General features: G+C 39.5%; 2 protein-coding genes across 3 annotated transcripts; one reads left to right on the top strand and one right to left on the bottom strand.

The window, feature by feature from the left end:
* The first annotated feature begins 1493 nt into the window (after positions 1 to 1493).
* LOC148850265 (elicitor-responsive protein 3-like) lies at positions 1494 to 3543 on the top strand. The gene is made up of 7 exons (XM_088943465.1): positions 1494 to 2009; positions 2100 to 2204; positions 2369 to 2495; positions 2591 to 2662; positions 2748 to 2793; positions 2894 to 3185; positions 3283 to 3543. The coding sequence occupies exons 1-7, from the start codon at positions 1967 to 1969 to the stop codon at positions 3318 to 3320; spliced, it is 723 nt and encodes a 240-aa protein (XP_088799591.1). The 5' UTR covers positions 1494 to 1966; the 3' UTR covers positions 3321 to 3543.
* On the bottom strand, positions 3529 to 22057 carry LOC148850264 (small RNA degrading nuclease 1-like). Of its 2 annotated transcripts, XM_088943463.1 has the most exons (12): positions 21829 to 22057; positions 19490 to 19672; positions 19300 to 19389; positions 17457 to 17525; positions 12710 to 12850; positions 6757 to 6873; positions 6605 to 6674; positions 6364 to 6464; positions 5376 to 5510; positions 5183 to 5290; positions 4839 to 4943; positions 3529 to 3958 (listed from the first exon to the last, which is right to left on the bottom strand). In XM_088943463.1, the coding sequence occupies exons 1-12, from the start codon at positions 21859 to 21861 to the stop codon at positions 3629 to 3631; spliced, it is 1482 nt and encodes a 493-aa protein (XP_088799589.1). In that variant the 5' UTR covers positions 21862 to 22057; the 3' UTR covers positions 3529 to 3628. The 2 variants fall into 2 exon arrangements, with proteins under 2 accessions (XP_088799589.1, XP_088799590.1); XM_088943464.1 differs by lacking the exon at positions 12710 to 12850 and having other exon boundaries at positions 21829 to 22006.
* Between the last annotated feature and the right edge of the window lie 92 nt (positions 22058 to 22149).

Here is a 22149-nt window from a genome sequence, read left to right as displayed (position 1 = left end):
TTTTTGAAATGACCTGCTGTCACGTCCCAGCGGCGCGAGTTGGTTTGAAATTTAAAACGCACGGTCACAACCACCAGCGTTCTTGAGTAAGCACGTTCCCAGCCTCCTCGGAAACCGAAAGAACCCTAGCAAAAGCGTCTCGTACAGTGAAGGTTTGAAGGACGGGACAAATCCACCAGCTACCTCGCGAAAACTCCCCGCACCATGGCAAGACCCTCGGCGCAAGGAGTGGGGGGCAATTGATGAAGGAAGATTTGGCCCGACCTCTTCATTATGTGACACGTGGCAGAAACGACAGCTCGGCAGAAGGGGCCAAGCCTAGGCGGGAACAAGGGGACACACCGCCGAACTGACCCACCTTGTAACAGCTCGGGATACACTTCGCCGAACTGACCCACCTTGTAACAGCTCGGGATACACCGCCGAACTGACCCACCTTGTAACAGCTCGGGATACACTTCGCCGAACTGACCCACCTTGTAACAGCTCGGGATACACTTCGTCGAACTGACCCACCTTGTAACAACTCGGGATACACTTCGCCGAACTGACCCACCTTGTAACAGCTCGGGATACACTTCGCCGAACTGACCCACCTTGTAACAGCTCGGGATACACTTCGCCGAACTGATCCACCTTGTAACAGTTCGGGATACCTCCGAGCTCAAGACCGCCTCGCTCAGCACTTCACATCATCTTCTGGGCACCAAAGTCAAACAAGTCGTACCATGCCTGACACCAGGGAAGTCCGTGCCCGAGGGCGCCACGCCTGACTGACTTGGATCTGACGTTTGGCAGCAACACTCTAAACGACCACCTGCCACCGCCACTGATGCCGCCATCTCCAGTTAGACGGTTAGGCAGTGACGGTTCTGTCTCAGCAGAAGGGATGACGGCCGAGTTGACAAGCGCAAGGGTAATCATACCCGATCTGACAAGGGCCTCGGGACGAGTACACGAAGTGACTATAAGAGCCCCCTGCCCCCCGACAATGGAGGTATGCAAACTTTACGCTATCTGGTATTACCTTGCTTTTGAAAGATTCTAACTTGAGCTTTGGAGCCTCTACACCGGATTCCCCCCGGAGCTTTCCCATCTCCTCCGTTTCAGGTTCCCTGCTACCCCGTTCGGAAGCAAGGCAGTGGACAGCTAAGACCGGCCGGATCGCGCTCCATAAGGTCTCTCATAAAATCCATGCCGTTCCACTATTCAAATGTGCTCGAAAAAGATCATAGATATCATTTCCTCTCGTTCGTCTATTCGACTTTGCGGAATCTATAAAGAGCTCCCCATTGAGTACTCAATGCCACAATGGATTACAACACGAGGTGCACAGTCCAACTAAAAAAAATGGGCTTTGTTCTCGACGAAGTGGGGGTTTGGTATCGATTTGAACCTTGGATTAGTTAGCTCCTCCAGAGGCTATAGAATCTGAGAAACTGACGAACAACAGAGGCTATATATATAGTGCATGTAGCACCGTCGGAGAAGCTGATTACGGCAAGGCTAGTGGAATCATTGTCGACTATAATTCTTCCGCGGTTTTTGGCAATGTTTCGACGGTTTACCAAGAGCTCCGAAGGTGAATATGATTCAAGATTCTGACCACCATGCAAGAAAAAGAAATCCGCCAGTTAAAATGGTCCTCAAATTTGCTCAAGGGTATTTCGGATATATTAAAAATTTTCAATCGTCACATGTCATCACGTGATGGATATAACGAATGGAATATCAACGGTAGAAGCCAAATTGAAGTTTGGGTACTGGAGTGACACATCTTCTCTACCCCCAAAGTTTTTACCCTAAATTTTAAATAAACGAAAATAGAAAGAACAAAAAACACTTTCTCCTTTCTCCCCAGCTACTCTCTAAAAGGGCACATCACACCATCACAGTTTCGTCATTCGACTTTCGAGTGTTTGATGAATCAAATATCCAGAAAATAAATCGACAGCGTGCCCATTCCATGTCGATTAGTGGGATTCAAGGTCAGCTGTTCGAGGTCACTGGTATGCCCTTCCTCGATCCCAATACTGTTACTGAGTATTGACACCGTCTTCATTCTCATCCTGGTTATATTCATTCTGTTCTTCTTGTAGTCGTCGGGTGTACGAGGTTGAAGGATACAGAATGGATTTCAAGGCAGGACCCATATGTCTGCCTTGAATATGGAGGTACCAAGTTCCGAACCAGGACCTGTACAGGTATGTGCTTTTCATCCAATTCATTTCTTTATCATCCCTCTCCTTCTCAGATCTCATGGACCAGGACAATTCTTTTGTCCATCTATCCAGTTTCTCAAGTCAGGCACTCTGTCCTGATTCACTTTTACTAAATCATACTTGTCATAATCTCCGTATGATCACAGACGGTGGTAAGAACCCTACCTTCCAGGAGAAGTTCAACATAACCCTAATCGAAGGCCTCCGAGGGTTAAAAGTCAACGTTTGGAATAGCAACACCCTCACATACGACGACTTCATTGGCAGCGGAACGTGAGTCTTCCCCCTCCAGTCTCCACCCTCCTCCGCCCTTCCCTCATACATTTCTATCTCATAATTTAATACCCTGGTTCTACTGCTTCTTTTAGGGTTCAACTCCAAAAAGTTCTTTCCCAGGGTTTCGACGACACGACCTGGCCGCTACAAGGCAAAAGTGGGAGGTAAGGAAAACCAAAACCCAGCGGAAAGGCTTATGTATCAATCGTAACTGAGCAACTTTCTTGCTTGATTCCCTCCTCCATGTAGATACGCGGGAGAAGTTCGACTCATACTGCATTACCAAAACGCTAATGTAAGCTATATTCCATATATTGTAGCCTTGTGAGTATGTATAGGTAACAATAGTATCGCAGATGCTAATTAATCAAACTTTACTTTGTCGGACATTGCAGAAGCCGGCGGCGACAACTTTTGCTCCATCAGCACCGCCATATGTAGCACCATCCATACCCCAAGCCCCTTCATATCCCTTCCCCCCAGCAGCTACAGCCGCTTACCCACCACCGGCAACAACCTACCCGGCGGTAGCTCCTTATTCTTCATATCCACCTAATCCAATAGCGTATCCACCACCTGCTTACCCACCCCCTCCACCAGCTGCCTATCCTCCCCAGTCTTACCCGCCGTCGGCATACCCACCACAGCCTTATCCCCCTGCGCCAGCAGCATCTTATTATCCACCAGGTATATTACTTTTTAACCGTCTACTCAATCTTCTATCCTCCTTTATCACGGAGAAATCTTGCAAAATTTCTGATTGCCTGCTAAAATGCTGCTGCAGGTCCATACCCTGGAATCTATCCCCCACCGCCTTATTGATACGATTCTGCACTTGGTGAAGCAGTGGCATCATTGTCATATTATATAGTGATGTTAGCATTTTGTGCCTTTTTATCTCCTGTATCGTTTGTATTTAGCGTTAACTCTGGAGGATTTTAAGATAAAATCTCCTCAGTTTTACTCTTTGCGTGAAAGTGTCGATTCTCTGTTTACCTGTTTTTCTCAAGCTGTTCGATGCAATGCATGATTTGGCTGAAAGAAATTCCTGTTCTACGTTTATATCATATATAATCAAAAAAGTCAAAAACCAACACCTAGATGGTTTGCATTATGAATGAAAATACATTTCAAAGCCCACTTTTCCTTATAAGAGCAGCCATGATCGTTTGCAAATTACGGTTTTCTTCTTCCCTTTTACTAAGTTCCTCTTTCAATCTTTCTATCTCCTTGATATGGTGCTCACATTGATTTGATTCAGTGCTTGGCTTTGACTCCTCGGTGGTCATCATCTTCGACTTCTTAGTTTCATTTGTGATCCTCTCCTCTTGAAGCAATCTCTTCTTTGATTCAACAGATGGATCAAGGTCATCTGTAGCCATCTTACGAACATAGAGGCTGGTAGTTGCTCCAGTGCTTAGTTGAAATGAAATGAATTTCTGGGGTCGTCCTCGCGAGTCCTAACAGAGGGAGGATAGAAAAATTACGTCAGTTTCAATTTCCATATTGATCATCAATGCATTGCGATCTGCTGCAAACAAATGCATGGACAATGATGGATTATGTAACCAACCACGAGTGAACACACCAGTGTTATATATGCATTGGACACATTGTGATTGTGATTGGTTAGGTGGCCCACTATACAGATCTATGTTTGCCACAGATCCGGAATCATCAATAACCTGTATGATGAATTAATGATCAAAATACCTAAGGTGGTAGTGTCATTTCCTCGATGGTGTAGCATCACTGCCTCACAAGTTTTCTACCATATTCCGACTGAAAAATTGGGCTAACATTGTTTGTTCCCTATCTAGAAAGAACGTTTCAGCTGAATTATCAAAAAAAAAAAAAAAAAGAAAGTTTCAGCTGTAACTTATAAATAATGCAGGGTCACAAACTTCACAAGTCCCAACTCCCTAGGGGTGTCAATTGGACTGGATTTGGTCCAATCCGATACAGTCCAATGTGAGCCCATTATAAACGGACCATGTCCAATCCAATCCAATGAATATTTTGGACTATTCCAATTCAATATCTGGACCGTCCAATTACCGGTCCATTGACACCCTTACAACTCCCAAGTACAACATGGAAACACCAAAATGCACCCATGTATGAGTGAAAGAGAGTAATTCTCCATTCGATATAATAGGTTCCTAATGGCTTGGTTAACCATGACATATCTATCAACAATGCAGTTGGGACTCTTTTAATTTTAAATTGGTGTAACTTGGATTTCTATTGATAAAAGTGAAGTAAACTTCAAATATTGCTCAATACGCAATCTCTTATTAAAACTTCAAATGAACTAGGGTCAATTCGATTGGTATGTACCTTTTCTCTGATGCCTTCAATTCTTTCAAATGCTTGACCTGCCTCCTGTGCATCCTTGAAAATGGCAAATGTAGAATATTTTTGTCCTCGAACTTTTAAATTGGGCTGCCAACAAAACATTTAGCCACGTGCTCACTGAGTCACTGTCTAAGAGTTAATTATTAAAAATGGGCCACAAATTTTGGGTTAGTTGATCTTCCAACTAGGCCAAATTTTGCACAGATCCTAATAAATCCATCAGATGGTGAAACCCAAAACCCTGGATGATTGAAATGCTTTAATTGAATCCATTTATTCCTAAAATTGAATTCCCACAAAAAATGAACCAAGTAAAAATATTCAACCTGAAATTCAACCATGTAGTCCGTGGGAAAGATTCTCTTTAATTCTTTGCTGGGCACCTCAACTGGTATTCCATGAATCAGCAACTTCGCTAGTTCTGTTTCAGGTATCTATAGTTTTGAAGAACATGATGAAATTAGCAAGGCTTTATGATTGGTAGATATAAAATTTAGGACATCTTATATATTCACTTACATCTTCGTGAGGCATGGTAATACCCTCATTAAATCCCTTCTCTAGTTTGGCAAGAACTAATTTCATTGCAGCAAATGCATCATCTAGACAATTATGCTGGGCACCTTGCTTCCGAACTTCATGCCCCAAAACAGACTGCCAAGTGATAAACCAAGGGAAAAACATTTAGGTTTCTAACAGTTCAAAACAAACCAGTCACTCTAGTAAATCATAAACAAGGTTAAAATGATTAAGAAAAGGTTAAAAATCTCACTACCAAATCTTAACGAAAAAGCATCATTATCAACCATAAATGGTGTATTAATTTTCATCAATTTTGTGTCTAAAAGTTTGTTTGATACAAACACACCAACTGATGGTGGCTTAGTTGGTAAGACCTCTGGCAGTCTAGTGGAGACTTAGGATCAAATCCTGCTGCCCCATTGTGTAGCCCCAAGAAAAAAAAAAGTTGATACAAACACAATGCCCACTATGTCACAAAATGTTATTTATCAGCCTATATTGGAAAAAGCATTGTGGATAAAATTAGTATGATGCTTTTCTTTTATTTTCAATGCTAGAAGAAGTGAAGAACTATTAAACGCCTTGTCTATTTCATAAATCATTGACAAAGTGATAGACTGATATAGCAATATACTGCAATGGAAGTTTAGTTGCCATGCTGCAAATCATTTACCAACATAGATGCACATACATACAGAACAATTCTTCTCCTCTTCTTATGGGTAGGGGGGACTGAGGAGAGAAAGTGGAGAGGGAATGAATTGTAAATAGATAAATCATCCAAATCAAACATTTAAAGGACTCAGAATGTTGACAAGGCTATGTTTAGAGTGTTTGGCCAGTTTTACCAAGCACTAATGTGGATAATGTAATGGCCAAAGGACAGAAAAAGACCAAATAATTAGTATACTGAAACTTAATCAGTTTATACCTAGAGAAGTTAAAATATGCCCAAATGATGATAAGAATTCTTTCAGAAACTTACCTTACATAGATTATTTAGGGAAGGCCTTCTGGTAACAGGAGCATTTATATATTTGAAAATGAAGGATGTATCAATTACCCTGGCATGATCCAATTTCAGTGCTGTAAAACAGAAATAGAAGAAATGTAAAGCTACCAATTTGAGGCATCTTAAAGAGAAGCAGTTTTTTTAAATATATCCAACGAATTCACAGGGTAGAAAACTCAAACAGATTGAAATGTGAATATGATCCTTAAAATACCTTCTAGATCACTATTCAGACTGTGGCCTATTAATATAGCCCCATGCTTTAATAGCTTCTTCAGTGATCTCTGTAAAAGGCCTTAAGTCTGTTCAAGAAAGCACTCAAAAAACAAGTAGCTCCAGATAACTTTCAAAGAGATGTTATATTACCTGTACATCTGCCAACGTACAGGTGACTCCATCCAAATCTTTTGCAGAGATTCCAGTAATATCAGTTCTATAATCAGCAACAGCTTTATTGGGGTTCACAAGTTCATTAATTTTGACCTGAAAAAAATTCCAGATATTAACACCATCTGAAAGGGAAAAAAAGGGCATATAACTGACACTTGAAGGAAATTAACAAAAAGACCAGATTGGTCCTTATCCCCCAACTGGTGTTTTTTATGTAAGCTACATGGTGAGGCTGCTTTCCATCTTTTAATCTCCCATCCCTTTGTTTACTGTATCTGGGAATGGCTTGTTTCTCTTTTTGGCTTCAGGTGGAATCCTCCACCAAGCTTGGAAAGGTTGTTTAGCCCTTCTATGTTGAGTTGCACATACAGAAGAGGCAGGATTCTGTGGAGGTGCACTCGGGCAGCAGTGATTGGACAGTTTGGGAAGAAAGAAACTCAAGAATTTTTTAGAGACAGTTTGGGGGAGGCAATTGCTCGATCCTCCTCTAGGAAACCAAAACCCCTTGAGGTGTTGTCTCCCCCAATAGGTGGGTGGTTAAAATTGAATTTTGTTGGGAGTAGTCTGGGCAATCCAGGCCCATCAGGAATTGGAGGGGTGAGAAGAGATGAGGGTGGCTGTATACGTGCTTTGTTTTCAGGCCCAATTGAGCAAGATGATGCTGTAAGTGCAGAATCCTTTGCTGCAGTGTTTGGGGTTAAGTTGGCTAGAGATATGTGAATTGCAAGATTGATTCTTGAAGGTGATTCAAGATGATAATGGGATGGATAAAGAAAGGTAAGGGGGTAATCTGCTAGGAGATATGATAATTCAAATCAAGTAGGCTAGGAGATCTGCTAATAGTTTTAGTAGATGGTTTAGCAAAACAAAGAGTTCAAAGACAGCATATGTACAATATTTTCCCATGCTATAGGCAAAAATCCAAACACAAATGGGTGAAAGAAGGAGATAGGAATACAAAATTCATCCATGCTATAGCTAATGGCAGAAGAAAGAAGAACTTATTTTCTAAATTGGTGGTACAACTTTAACCCAACAAAATGAGATTGTTGGGGCTTTGTGGAACATTTCAAATCTATCTTCAGAAGGCCTCTAAACAAGAGATTAAGGATTAAAGTGTTGGATTGGCCAAGGCTCCCCATGAGCTGATTGAGTGGTTGGAAAGAGAGTTTGAACTCGAAGAAATAAAGGATGCCATCTTCTCTATGAATAGATCTAAAGCCCCGGGCCCTAATGGTTTCACGATGGCTTTTTATCAAGACTGCTGGGAGATAATTAAGGCTGTTATCCAAAGTGTTTTTTTCGGAATTCTTTGAAAGAGGGGTGATAAATCCAGGCCTGAACTCTACCTTTATTGCCTTAATTCCAAAAAAGGAGAAAGCTTGTCACCCTAAAGAGTTTAGACCCATCAGTTTGGTAAATAGCCTCTATAAGATCATTGCTAAGGTGTTATCCCGAAGAATTAGAGAGGTGCTTCCCACAATCATATCCCCTAATCAAGGTGCTTTTGTGAAGAATAAACAAATTGTAGACCAAATCTTAATAGCAAATGAGAGTGTGGAAGATTTTAAAAGAAGAGAGAAGAAAGGGCTGGTGTGCAAATTGGATCTGGAAAAAGGCTTATGATTTGGTTGATTGGTCCTTGTTGCTAGAAGTATTAGAGTCCGTTGGTTTTGAGCAGAGGTAATGCAAGTGGATAAAAGGGTGTATCAGAACATGCCACTATTCTATACTGGTGAATGGCAGGGTGGTAGATCATTTTCTAGCTACTAGGGGTATTAGGCAAGGGGGCCCCCTCTCACCCTTCCTTATTATCCCGATTGCTGAAGTGTTAGGGAGGCTTATAGAGGCTTGATAAGTGGTTGGAGAGTTGGGAGGGACAAGGTTCCGGTCATTCATCTACAATTTGCGGATGACACAATTCTGTTTTGTAGTGGGGAGGAGATTAGGTGGGTTAGTAATTTAAAGCTTTTTTTTTTTTATGAATGAGTATGATTTATTAAATCAGAAATATGAGACAATACAGTAGACCCAAGAGGAGGCACGAGTTGTTACCTCTTCTAACAAGTATTACATCAAATTAAAAACAGAATTGACCAAAATTAACCAGAACTAGCATTACAAAGCAGCCCAAAATAAAAGTTCCCTTGAAGCCCCTTAGCTAACCCATCCACTAAGGAATTTTCTGATCTTCCCACCCAAAGAAAGGTAATAGTCATGTTTCTTGTGATCCAGTTGACTTTCCTTAACGTATCTCTATGTCGCCACATAGCTGAAGCTGGTTCTTTGAGCCATCCCACAACAATCTCAGAGTCCCCTTCAACTACCAAGTGCTGAACTCCTATTTGTTCTGCAATTTGAATACCTTGCACCGCCGCTAACAACTTAGCTCTATTGGAGTCTCCTATTCCCACGGGACCTGAAAACAATGCTAATATTTTGCTTTCATTATCTCTCAGCACCCCTCCCATCCCCAATGGGCCTGGGTTTCCTTGGCTACTTCCATCAAAATTCAGTTTTACCCATCCTTCAGGTGAAGGCATCCACACTATAGATTTCCTATCCTTCCTTGCATGGCTGTTAGCCACCACTATCCAATTTCTCCAAAAATCATCAAAGGAGAATGTATGAAATAAGTCCATAGTTCTTAACCAATGGATGGCCCTAGTTAAGATACATTCCTCAACAGCTTGAGAGCTTCTTTCCTCCTCCTTAAAAACCCTTGCATTCCTTTCTTCCCAAATTGTCCACAAGGTGGCTGCTCTAATACATCGCCACATTATTTTTCCTCTTTTTGTAGGCCACACAAAAAAGGAGGGACCGAACAACTGACTTAAATATGTGGTCATATTCCACCTGCACCCAAACAAATAGAAAATCCAACTCCAAATAGCACTAGAAAAGGAGCAAGCTACAAGTAGGTGAGAGCAATCCTCACCACTAGCCCTGCAAAGTACACACCAGTTAGGGGACAAACACAAAGAAGGCCTTTTCCTCTGCAAGCAGTCCAAGGTAATAATCTTTCTATAAAACACCTCCCAGCACAAAATAATAATTTTAGGTGGAACCGGCTTAGGCAAAATCTCCTTGGTTGGAAAGCCCCACTGTCCCTGGGAAGAGCAAAGGGATTTAAAAAAGGAAGCACAGGTGAAGTAACCTTTTGGGTGAGGGGACCATAATCTCACATCCAAACTAAGGGGGTCCAAAAAGACACGGCCAAGAAGGAACAACATATCTGAAACACTGTTAAGTTCATCATCCCTCAAGCCTCTCGGGAAGCCAAGGTCCCAACTTAAAGAGGGGGATGAAACAAGAGAAGGGAGAAAATGAGAGAGTTTTTTGCTTGTAAAGGGAAATAGAATAGAGATACGAAAACTAGTCTTTAAGGGCAACATTACCCACCCAAATGTCTTCCCAAAATAGAATAGAGGTACCAGGATTGACATCATACCTGACAAAGTTGAGAAACTGAGAGAGGATACTCTGGATTACTTTCCATGGGGAAGCCAACGTAGCTTGACGTGATACACCGGCATCCCATCCATTTTCCAGTCTACCATGTATGCTATCTATCACTTCGTGCCTGGTGATCAATGTGTTTGAACAAGTGGCTAACCTCAAAGTAAACTTTGATAAGAGTTGTGTGATGGGCATCAATATGAGTGTCAGAGAGGTGGAAGAAAGGGCTCAAGTTTTGGGTTGTGAGACCGCTTAATGGCCATTGAAATATCTAGGGCTTCCACTAGGGGATAACCCTACCAAGAGGAGCTTTTGGAACCCGGTGATTGACAGATTCACAAAAAGGTTAGCCTCTTGGAAGAAAAATTACCTATCTTTGGGTGGTAGGAAAACTCTGATTAAGTCAACCTTGGCAAACCTTCAAATTTACTTTCTGTCTGTGTTTAGAATTCCTGAAGGAGTATGTAGGATTTTGGAAAAATTAATGAAGGATTTCTTATGGGAACCAAGGGAGGAGAAAAGGGACCATAGAGTTAGGTGGGACTTGGTTACAAAAGCCAAAAGTGATGGTGGACTAGGTTTGAGTAACTTACAGAAGAAGAATGAAGCTCTTTTGGGGAAATGGTTATGGAGATTGAATAAAGAAAGGGAGAATTTGTGGGCTAAAATAATCCTAACTATTCATGGGCAAGAGGCAAATGGTTGGGATACGGGGATCTCATCTAGGGCTACAAGGGCTTCTCCTTGGACGTCTATTCATGCCATCCTTCTTTTCTTCCTTTTATCAGGCATGGTCTCTGTTTAGGTATGTCTGTGAGATTCTGGGAACATATTTGGGTGGGTGACACTCCTTTGAAGCGCAGTTCCCCTCTTTGTTTTCTCTCTCAAGGTTTAAAAATGAGCCTGTAACCACCTTTCTTACCTTGTCTAATTCTGCTTTTAATTGGAATCTGGGTTTTAGAAGGGCTCACAGAAATTCTGAATTGGAGTCCATTTCTAACTTGCTTAAGATTCTGGAGGAGGTAGTTATTGACCCCTCCAGAGTGGACAATAGGGTGTGGTCTCTTGTTCTGTCGGGTATCTTCTCTTGCTCTTCTTTTTTCAAAGAATTAACACAGTCCAATCTGGTCCTTGGTTCTCCTTTCCCAGTCTCGGAAGTTTAGGGTAGACCAATTCCTCCCAAAGTGGGTGCTTTTTGCTGAGAAGCTATCCTAGAAAAGTGTAACACTTGTAACCTACTTCAAAAGAAAAGGCCTAATTGGTGTTTATCCCTGCACTGGTGCATTTTATGTAAGAAGAATGGTGAGAGCTGTTATCTCTTATTAGTTTCTTGCCCCTTTGTTTCAAAAATCTGGTGTTGGTTTTTCTCTCTTTTTGGTTGCAAGTGGACCTTCCCTTCAAGTGTGCAGAGCTTGTTTAGTACTAATCAGTGAGGCATTTAAAAAAGAGAGGTAAAATATTGTGGAGATGTGCTAGAGCAGATGTATGCTGGACTGTGTGGGAGGAAAGAAATCAAAGAACTTTTCATGAGAAAGAAAAAAGCAGGGAAACCATCATTGAATTAATATATGTTAGGGTGGTCCACTGGGTCAAGTCTATGAAGATATTTGAAGGTTGTTCAGCAGGAGACATCATTTGAAAATGGAAAGGAGTGGCTTGGTCTGCTCCCTTGACTTCTTCCCCTAGTCCAGCTTGGACTCCTCCAGCTTCGGGATTCATTAAATTGAACTTTGATGGCAGCAGTGAAGGAAACCCAGGCCCTTCAAATATAGGTGGAGTGTTCGGGGATGAAGAAGACCGAATTATTGCCATGTTCTCAGCACCTATAGGCTAGGGGGATTCATTGAGAGCTGAAATTTTGGCAGCTCTGGAAGGGATCAAAAGAGCTCAGCAGTTGAAAATCAGAAATCTGTTGGTGGAAGGAGACTCTAGGCTGACAGTTAGTTGGTTGCAGGAGGAAGATTCTAGTCTGTGGAAGTTCTTAAATGAAAAAAAGAAAATCAACCAGATTACTCGAAACATGCAAATTCAGGTTCAGTGGGCCAAGAGGTGTGCCAATTCTCTGGCAGACTCTTTGGCCAAACAAGGGGTGGGAAGAGCAAATCTCTTTTGGGATGTGTTGTAATCTGACCTTTAATGTTAGGGAGGGTTAAGTGTTTTTACCCCTCCCTTCATATTGTATTTTTCTATAATATTTTTTCTTAATAAAAGTTACTGTTATTGATAAAAAAAAAAAAGATAGCATATGTACAATATAGGCTGTAATTCAACTAGGTGGGTTTGTCTTGTTTTGGGTTGGGCAGTGTTTTCACAACTTCTGGTTGTAATCTTTCTTTTTTCTTTTTTCTATTAATGAATGAACAAATTTCTGTGTTGCTGATCAAAAAGAAAAGGGAATAAACAATAACAAGAGCCAAATTTCCATTAGTGCTTATGGTGCATAAGAAATGGTAATATGCCCAAGAAATACCTCCAAGTTATGGTCCACAACACACACTTGCACTACTGCTTCTGTATTATCTTCACAAAGAACCATCTCACAATCTACAGCGAACATTTCATTTGAATTTGCTATCTTTGAGATCTTACCTAGATTTGTAACCACCCATTCCTGCTTCAAAATTTTTGAGATTCTAACATATAAACAGGAATGCAGGTCCCATAATTGACAAAGTAATCCAATTATGTCAATCATAAAAAGATATAGAAACTCTGAATGTATAAAATAGTTCAAGCATGTTACAGGAAACTAATAAAGTACAACGAAAAATATGTAATTATAAAAATTCAGTGGACTCCAAGTAGCAATCATTATTAGAAATTGATGTCAACCTTGTAATGGATCAAAAAGCCAATTTTTGAAGGTTCTTTAGAAGTCCTAGTCAGTTTCGAAATCATTGAACCATATGTATGAGTTGGACAATGAGTAAGAGTCGCTATATCTTTTTTCTTTTGATAATTTTGGGAGCCACTATATTAGGGAAACAAGTCTATACAAGGTCCATATTTTGTTTTTGATAGTTGTCTATACAAGGTCCACATTATTGCTGTAAAAGAGGAGAATAAGAGCTGAAATAAAATTTTACTTTGGCTTCTTGTTTGGTCTTGATGATAATGACTAATAGGTGCCAAGTGATAAGGATAGATGCTGATTGTTGGTTTATTTCATCTTTTTGCATCAATATCTGTGCATTTATATAGTTTGGGTAAGGGTATGTCAGTGAGATTGTATTGAACTACTGATAACAAAAAAGATCATATTGATTGAAAATCAAAAGATTAGAACCAACGTCAAAAATCCAAGAACAGAATACTAAAAAAAGTGCAAAACATTCACCTGATTGACCATTTTACTCAAAGGATCCAAAAGCATCTCCAAAAATGTACCAATTTCATCCATTCCAAACAGTCCAACATCAGGTAGTAGGTAATGGATTCTAAAGTATGCGGCCATGTGGAGGCGGAAGGTTTTCATCCATCCAAGCAAAAGTTTGGATGGGGAAGAAGCACAACCCATCAGTTACCAATTAACTTCAGGCAAAGAAGACTAATCTGGACTAATCTTCCATTTGGTTTTTGCTGCATCCATAAATGGGAAAGGAATACAAGAGGTATTGCCAAATAATTAACTGGCTGAGATCCAGTGGAGGTGTACATTGGTCTATGTACTCTTTGTGGTCACTTATGCTAGAAATCTGGGAAATAACTTGAATTGTTCATTCGGTTGCTAAAGTGACATTGAGAACATTATCTAGAAAAGCATTCCACAGAAGAAAAAAGAGGGGGGAAGGCCACCTTGGTCTATGTACTCTTTTGGGTCAGATATGCTAGAAATTTGAGGAATAGCTTGAATTGTTCATTCAGGTGGATTCTATAGTTTTCAAGGCGCCAAGGCAAGGCTAGGTGACAGGGGGACGCCTTGTCGCCTAGTCACCTAGGCGATGGATTTTTTTATGTTAAAAACATAGATCCTAGGGTAGTTCCCTAGGTACCATAACCATATTTCCTTAATAATTATTCATAATTTTCATAAGAAAAGTATAAAGTTCATATTAAAGTATAGAAAATCAACATATTCGTGACAAGAAAGAGAAGGAAAATAAAATTCAAAAAATATAGGGGCTGAACCTTATTTCTGTTATAGGAAAAGAATAAAAGAAAAAGTATTGGTAGTAGTAGAAGAAGAAGTAGAAGAATATATGGAAGAAGAAAATGTGCTGATTTTTTTTATCAATAAGTAAATGTGCTGATTAGATAAAATTTCAAGTTCTTCCTTGCTTATTGGTTCAGGTTTTGAAGTCTTTGAGGATTCAATACAGCATTTAGCAATGTTTGTGTTGATTAAACCCTAATAAATAAGATAATAATAAAAAGAAATTAGTATATAAACACAAAAAATGATTATTTTAGTTTAATAATGTCTATTTTATAATTATAATCTCAAAAAAGAATGAGCAAAAAAGTATTTTATAATAGAAAGTAAACAACTGCTTGGCTATTAGGTGAGGCAAGCCTCAAAGGGCGCCTTGTCACCTAGGCGTCGCCTTGACAACTATTCCCAGAATGGCAAATACATTTTTGTTTTTGTGTTGCTAAAATGACAGTGAGAACTTTATTCAGGAAAGCAATCCACATAAGGGGAAAAAAAAAAAAAAAGAAGGGGCAAGGCCACTTTCTGTGCAAGCTCCAAAGAAACTTTTTTTTATGGGTAAGCTCCAAGGAAACTTCACTGAAAACATGTCGGAAGACCCACAAATGATGGGGGAAAACAAAAAATCACCAAGAATAGGCCCTCTGGATCTGTGGACAAAAGGTGTTTATTTTCAATCAGGAGAGTATGAATGAAGACAATCCTAAGTTCTTAACTGGAAGACTGAGCTAGTCCACCTCCTTATCGTTCACGTCAAATCAAGATGACCCTTTCTGCCATGTATAAATGACTTTTTCCCTGAAAATTGCTGTGTGAAAAGGATAGAGTTGAGAAACATACAATATATTCAATGTTTTTCTGAATGATGAAAAACTAACTTCTAGACTAAGAATTCCAATTCCTTATTCTAACTACAACTATTGCTTTAACGCAGAAGACTTTCCTAACTGAACCTAGAGTCATCGCTAAAACTTAAGATTTAGAAAATATTTATCATTTGCAAAGTATCAATACCAACATTCAGAACCATGATTAAGTTCTTGAAGAAATAAATCTAGGAGTTTCCCAACTATGGTATTACCAGGACTATACAACCTCCTAAAATCTCTAGGGAGTTAGACTACCTTACCACATGAGTAAGTCCCCCTCTTCTAAAACAAAGCAAGACAAAGAAAACAACAAATGAGAAAAACATGTTTGAGATAACATCATGAGCTTTATTACATGAGTTAAGCACCATTGTTGTCAATGGTGATGCCATTATTTTTTTTATCAGCAAGAAATTTAAAAATTTATTAAATGATGCTAAATCTGGTTATTACAAAGGAAACAGTTCCAATCCCCATAAGTTACAAATGTTACAACAGCGCCCAAAACAACTGTTGCCTATATACCCCTTTGCAGTCCTACTTACCCAATTGAATGTAATGTTGAGATCTTGTGTAATGTTTTCTATTTCCCTGAACTCATACCTATATACCCCTTTGCAGTCCTCCATGGCACAAGCTGTTTATTCCTGGCCCAAGAAATGATCAGCTTTGAATCTCCCTCTACCTCCAAGTGCTATGGCGATGCTAAATATTCATCAAAGGACTTTCAATTTCACAAACTGGTAACCATTTTAGCTAAGGGAAAAGTTCAGACCAGCATATAGTACAGATCTTCAATTGTCATACTCATACATGTATTTCAGCCAATAAATCCATCCTTTGTAGATTCTTTGGGTGCTTTCTATACTCCCTTTGAATCTCCCTCTACCTCCAAGTGCTATGGTGATGCTAAATATTCATCGAAGGACTTTCAATTTCACAAACTGGTAACCATTTTAGCTAAGGGAAAAGTTCAGACCAGCATATAGTACAGATCTTCAATTGTCATACTCATACATGTATTTCAGCCAATAAATCCATCCTTTGTAGATTCTTTGGGTGCTTTCTATACTCCATTTTAGACCTTTTTTAACCAAGGGAAAAGTTTGGACTTACATATAATACAGATCTTCAATAATCATGCATATACTCTAGCCAATAATAAATCCATCCTCTGGAGCTTAGTATGGGGTTGCTTTCCAGCTTGGACTTTTTTCTCCTGCTGGCAATTGAAGAGTCTTTGCAGAAGAGGAAAAGTATTCTAGAATATTTTTCAAATGCAACTATTTAGCTGATCTAGGGTGAAAGGAATGCTCACATTATCCTAAACATAGTCTATCATCAAAAGAAGCAGACCTAAGGAAAGCAATTGGTGCCGTGAACAATTACTATTAACTCACAAGTTCAATCGTAGGCTGGATTTCTCCACCTAACCAATTTCGTTGTATATTACATTGAGGCCCTGAAGAATTGTTCCCTACTGACCGCTTGTTTATCCAACGTATCTGCTAATCCATTTCCTTCCTTCTGTACCCATTGAAACTTGAAAGGTCACTTCCAGTTCCCTTGCTAACCTTCTTATCTTCCTAATATCCTGTCTATGATTCCATTGCACTTGGTTGTGCCTCCTTTCTGTTCATTGACCTCTCCATGTAAGCCATAGATAACGCCTAATTTTTACGAGTATGAGACTATTGTGTTCCCATTTTATAGCATCCTGTTGTACATGGTTTGGACTTGTACATGCTTTCCGCTTTTGATGCAATATGATTAATTCTTTGCTTTTTCCAAAAAAAAAAAAAAGAGAGAGAATTTTGTCTCTTAAAAAACTACATCTGGATTAATCAGAAGTATAACATGTGTATATAGACAAGTTTGCTGATAAAAAAGACAAGTTTTAAAAGGAAACGAATCATAAACAACAGAAAAGTGAAATAACAGCCATAAAAAAGGATAAGTTCTAAAAGGAAATAAATCATAAACAACGGAGCAATGAAATAACAACCCTAGAATTGAGCACTACTAGTATCAGTTTCTTTTGTTTCATGTCCATATAACAAAAAAGCATGCAAATATTTACATCTAGGGTAAATAGTTAAAGAAATAAAAACTAAAATTAAGAGATAAATCGATGAGAAACTAGATAGATAGAAGCAAAATAAAGATGAATATGTCCAAAAGAGAAGAGAGTAACAAACCTCATTATAGGATGGAAATGAGTAGTATATTGGATACTGTGGGTGTTCAAGAGTTAAACGGACCAGTCTCTGCACTACCACATAACAAGTTAACAAAGATAAACAATATGATCAAGAAAAAACTATGAATTCTTCCCCTATGTACCAAAAAAATGAATTCACAGGCTTGTAAAGTTTCTAATAAGATGCTTAGAAAGTGTGACAGAAGAAAAATTCCATGAGTAAAATGGTGACAATCACAATAAGTTGTGAAATGGATTCATCTTCCATTTTATAAGAAGATTAGATGCATCCCCATAAATCAAACCAACAAAGTTTGATTCATAATAGCTACCAAACTGAGCCTCAACATGAGACAATTACTAAACCTAGTCTGTCCTTTTTCTCCTCAATGAAGACGCTTTAAGGTGCTCCAGCAAATAACAGAATCAAAATAATGATTTCCAGCAACACAGATGAAACTCCATCTATGAATGGATTGATTAAAACGAAACAATGTGAAGAAAGGTTGCCAACTAACATAAATTATTTATTTTTTGATAAATGAGAGTGGTTTTATTAATTCAAATAACGAAAATACAATCAGCCTAGGAGGCACGAGATGTTACCTCCCCCGAGGACTGAACCATATACACTAAACATGCCCAGGCCTGAAACACAATTACAAAGTAACCCAAAACAAATCTCCCCTTGACACCCCTTGCTTGGCCAGAGAATCAGCCATTGCATTTGCTGATCTTTTGACCCACTGAAATCTGAAAGTCATATTTCTTGTCATCCATTTAACTTTCTTTAACAGTTCCTTGTAGCCCCAACAAGCTATTTTTGGGCTATTCAGCCAGCCTACTACTACCTGGGAATCCCCTTCTACTAACAGGTTGTTCACTCCAATTTGACTAACCATCTATATACCTTGTAGCTCTGCCCTTACAGAATCACCTTCACCCACTTCCTGAAAAAAAAGACAACATATTGCTGTCTTTGTCTCTCAGAATCCCACCAATTCCAGATGGCCCTGGGTTACCTTGGCAGCTGCCATCAAAATTCACTTTTACCACTCCATCCGGTGGGGGTTTCCATTCAACTTGTGAATTGTTCTTGGTGGAGACTGTAGAAGCCACTACTGCCCAGTTTCTCCTTTAGTCATCAAAGGAGTAATCTGCCAACAAATGTAAAGATTTTAACGATGAGATTGTCCTTGTTGATATACATTCATTGATTTCAGCAAGACTTCTTTCCTGTTCTTGAAATATTCTAGCATTTCTCTCCTCCCATAAAGTCCACAAGGTAGCGGCTCTGATACATTTCCACATTAGCTTCCCTCTTTTGTCAATCTCCCAAAAGCAGTCGGAGTGAACAGCAGCTTTACTTCAGAGGCAAGTTCCACTTGCACCCAAATAAGGAAACAATCCAGTTCCAAATATTGGTAGCAAAGGAGCACAATATCACCAAATGGTTACAGTCCTCCTCCTTCACTTTGCACATAAACCACCAATTTGGGGACAAACACATAAAAGGTTTCTTCTTTTGCAAGTTTTCCACAGTATTGATCTTACCGTAATAGTCTTCCCAACAAAAAATTGCTATTTTGCGGGGTATTGACCTTGATCAAACCTCTTTAACAGGGAAGACCTGAGAGGAGGGGTTGGAGCAAAGGGCTTTAAAGAAAGATGCACAACTAACATAAATTATTTCAAAGCTGCTAAAACCATTCAGACAGAAAAAAGGTAGAAAAAATAACGGAAAACAAAGAAACACATCAAAATATGACAAAACTTAACTAATTGGACAGGCATTATAAACTCCATTGACTATCAGCTATTAAGTTTTGTCTAGTTCATACCTGTTGAGGGGATTCGAGATCTGGAGAGTTCTTAGAAAGACTTTTAATGGCTTTACGGTTGGAATGGCATTGCAAAATTTTAGCAAAAATCTGCAAAAAAAAAGAAGCACAGCATAATCTATTTTTTATCAGTCAATTGATAACATATTTGGTAGTGAATAACACCATGAACAACAACAAAAACGCTAACCTTTAGATCTTCTTCTTTTGTGAATGTCTTCAAAAAGGCAGCCAATACATCAATTGACCTCCTTGCAGGGTCACTTAAACTAGAGCCCAACTTTTTATCATAATGATCCAAGAATTCCTTCCAGCCTCCTGCTGCACCCTTCATTACTCGCCTTTGGGCCAACCTCACAATTTCGACAAGAACCTAAGCATATTAACATGTGAATATTCCGAAACAAAAATAAAAGAAAAAAAAACAAATGTTATTTGAGAAAAATAGTATACATCATTCAAAGAATGTCAGACCAAATCAAACTAAACTACGCCAACAAGAAGAAATAAGGAACTCTATGTATCGTGGCAAGTCATTTGTTTGTTGACAATCTCATCATTATCCAAATCCACATCTACAAAACGGCTACCCTTTAAGCACTTATTTTGAGAAAAGACAACTTTCATTGCTAGAAAGGGGTGTGTGTGTGGGGGGGGGGGGAGGGGTGTACATGAGATGATGTACAAACAAAGGGAAACCAAACAAGTGAAACAACCAAATAAATAAATAAGTGGAAGCAACCCAGGGAATTACAAAGGCAAAGAATTAGCGTTATACAAAAAATCCCTACCCACCCCAGACTTGGCCAAAGCATCAGCAATATGATTCAAATCCTTTGGAATCCACATGAAAGAACAGTTTAAGGAGGCTGATAATTCTCTAATATCATTGAGGAAGTTGGCAAATCTTCAAGGACCCTTCTCCAGGTCCAAAACCACCCAATTATATTTCTGGAATCCCCATCAGCAATATGATTCACATCCTTTAGAATCCATCTGAAAGAACAGTTTAAGGAGGCTGATTATTCTCTAATTTCATTGAGGAAGTTGGCAAATCTCCACGGACCGTTCTCCAGGTCCAAAGCCCATCCAATTCCATTTCTGGAATCCCCTTCAGCATATAGGGAGCAGACTTGGATAGATTTAGCAACTTGTAAGCCCACGAGGACAGCTCTTATTTCATTTTCAGAGGCATTGACTACACCCATTGACCCACTGAAAGCCCAAATCATAATGCCCTTGGAGTTAGAATTAGTCCCCTGCCAGCAGCCAGCAAATGGCCATGGACACTTCTGTAGCTGCCATCAAACTTCAAGATGAATTCAGTAGCAGGCCTAGGCTCAGTGACAGGGCTGAGATGGCAAGCTGAACCAGTGCAGAACTTCTATTAGATTCTATCCAACTCCCCATGGCTAAGACATTTAAATTGCTTGCCAGTCAATAACCAGGAGTTGATCAGGCCAATAACTCTTTCCCTAAGGACTAAGACCCTCAAAGAATCTTCTAAGACATTTAAATTGCTTGCCAAGACATTTAAATTACTTTACTCAACATTCTATCCGTGTTCTTGAAAACCCTTCTGTTTTATTCCTCCTAAATGCACCACATGATTGTGTGCATAATCCGTTTCCAATAGAGTCTACCCCTGGACCCTAACCTGCAAGCAGACCATTGATTGATAAATTCCACTATAGTGTTAGGGGGAGCCCAGTGGTAGCTGCTACCTCAGACAAGATCATAGAAAATCTGCTACAGCCAAGCACCTTTAAGCATAATTTAATGCCCATGATACCACATTTATTCATCTCTAACTCAATTGCTATGCATCCACATGAAAAGATGGTTATAGAAAAAGAATACAATTATGTTTTGGTTGGTCCTTTAGAAACCTAGGTGGTGGTTGGTAATGTTTCAAAGTACTATTTCTATTGTTTTCTTGTTTATCAGAAGCAGAAATGATTCCAATTCAGCTCCCTGGGAAAAGAAAAACATTGAAAATGTTGTCATTTTTTTGTTGAACTTTACCAAACGATTCCATAGTGTCTATATGCACGATAGGACTTTCATTTGAAGGATTGAGTATCAGTGGGATGTGCACGATTCTAGCTTCACGTTTCAGCTCAGAGTTCAATTTATATGCAACCACAGACTAATCAAATTCTAACATGGCTCAGTTTGCAGTACCTTCATCCAAACTGTAAGCGTTAATTATTAGGAGGTTCAAAAACACATTTGATTCATTGATTGCTTAATATTGCATTGCAAACCGTGAAGTATCGAGTGATATGAAGACTTTAAGTGGACTCCCGTCTTAGTCACTATCTGGCCAAACTGAATCCCCAAAAACTCACATACAGAAAACGCATCTTAAACCCCCAAAACAAGTAATGCTCTTTTGATAGAGTCCTATTGGCAGAACAATAAAATAAATTATAATATAAATCAACTAAGTTGTATGGCTCTACGAGTGTGTAGGCGAGAGAGAGAGAGAGAGAGAGAGGAAGAGAGATGGAGAGAGGAAAAAGATACCTCCTTCTCAGCGCAGGCGATCTTCTCATCCATTTGCACAGTCGTCCCGGGAAAAAAAAAATGAGGAGAAAGCGAGAGAATGAATCTCAAAAGGGAAATCAGAGTTGGGAACTCTGGTTGTTAGACCGCGCGGCCGTTCGTTTTGTAAACATTAGAAACTTAGAACCAGAAGATGTGTGCATTCACGGTAACGGGTTAGGTTTTACACGGTACCGGCCCAAGTCTCAGTTATCCAGCCCAGCCCAACTCAAACCCATAATTGAACCCGGTGGGCGATGATCCGGTTTTTTACTTTTTTATTATTTAATTTTGTATTTATTA

This window comes from Nelumbo lutea, chromosome 5 (genome assembly GCF_056320005.1).
Source record: "Nelumbo lutea isolate HS-2025 chromosome 5, American lotus-T2T, whole genome shotgun sequence".
In the NCBI taxonomy this organism is placed as follows: domain Eukaryota; kingdom Viridiplantae; phylum Streptophyta; class Magnoliopsida; order Proteales; family Nelumbonaceae; genus Nelumbo; species Nelumbo lutea.
This window is presented reverse-complemented; position numbering and strand designations above follow the sequence as displayed.

What these genes read in the sequence shown, in the direction of transcription:
- LOC148850265 (XM_088943465.1), top strand. Translation starts at nt 1,967, where the DNA reads ATGTCGATTAGTGGGATTCAAGGTCAGCTGTTCGAGGTCACTG. An exon ending in TCAGCTGTTCGAGGTCACTG is followed by an intron (nt 2,010 to 2,099) that starts GTATGCCCTTCC and finishes TTCTTCTTGTAG; the next exon opens with TCGTCGGGTGTACGAGGTTG. An exon ending in AGCATCTTATTATCCACCAG is followed by an intron (nt 3,186 to 3,282) that starts GTATATTACTTT and finishes ATGCTGCTGCAG; the next exon opens with GTCCATACCCTGGAATCTAT.
- LOC148850264 (XM_088943463.1), bottom strand. Translation starts at nt 21,861, where the DNA reads ATGGATGAGAAGATCGCCTGCGCTGAGAAGGAG. An exon ending in TTGTGGACCATAACTTGGAG is followed by an intron (nt 6,874 to 12,709) that starts GTATTTCTTGGG and finishes AATTTTTTTCAG; the next exon opens with GTCAAAATTAATGAACTTGT. An exon ending in TCTGAATAGTGATCTAGAAG is followed by an intron (nt 6,465 to 6,604) that starts GTATTTTAAGGA and finishes TCTGTTTTACAG; the next exon opens with CACTGAAATTGGATCATGCC.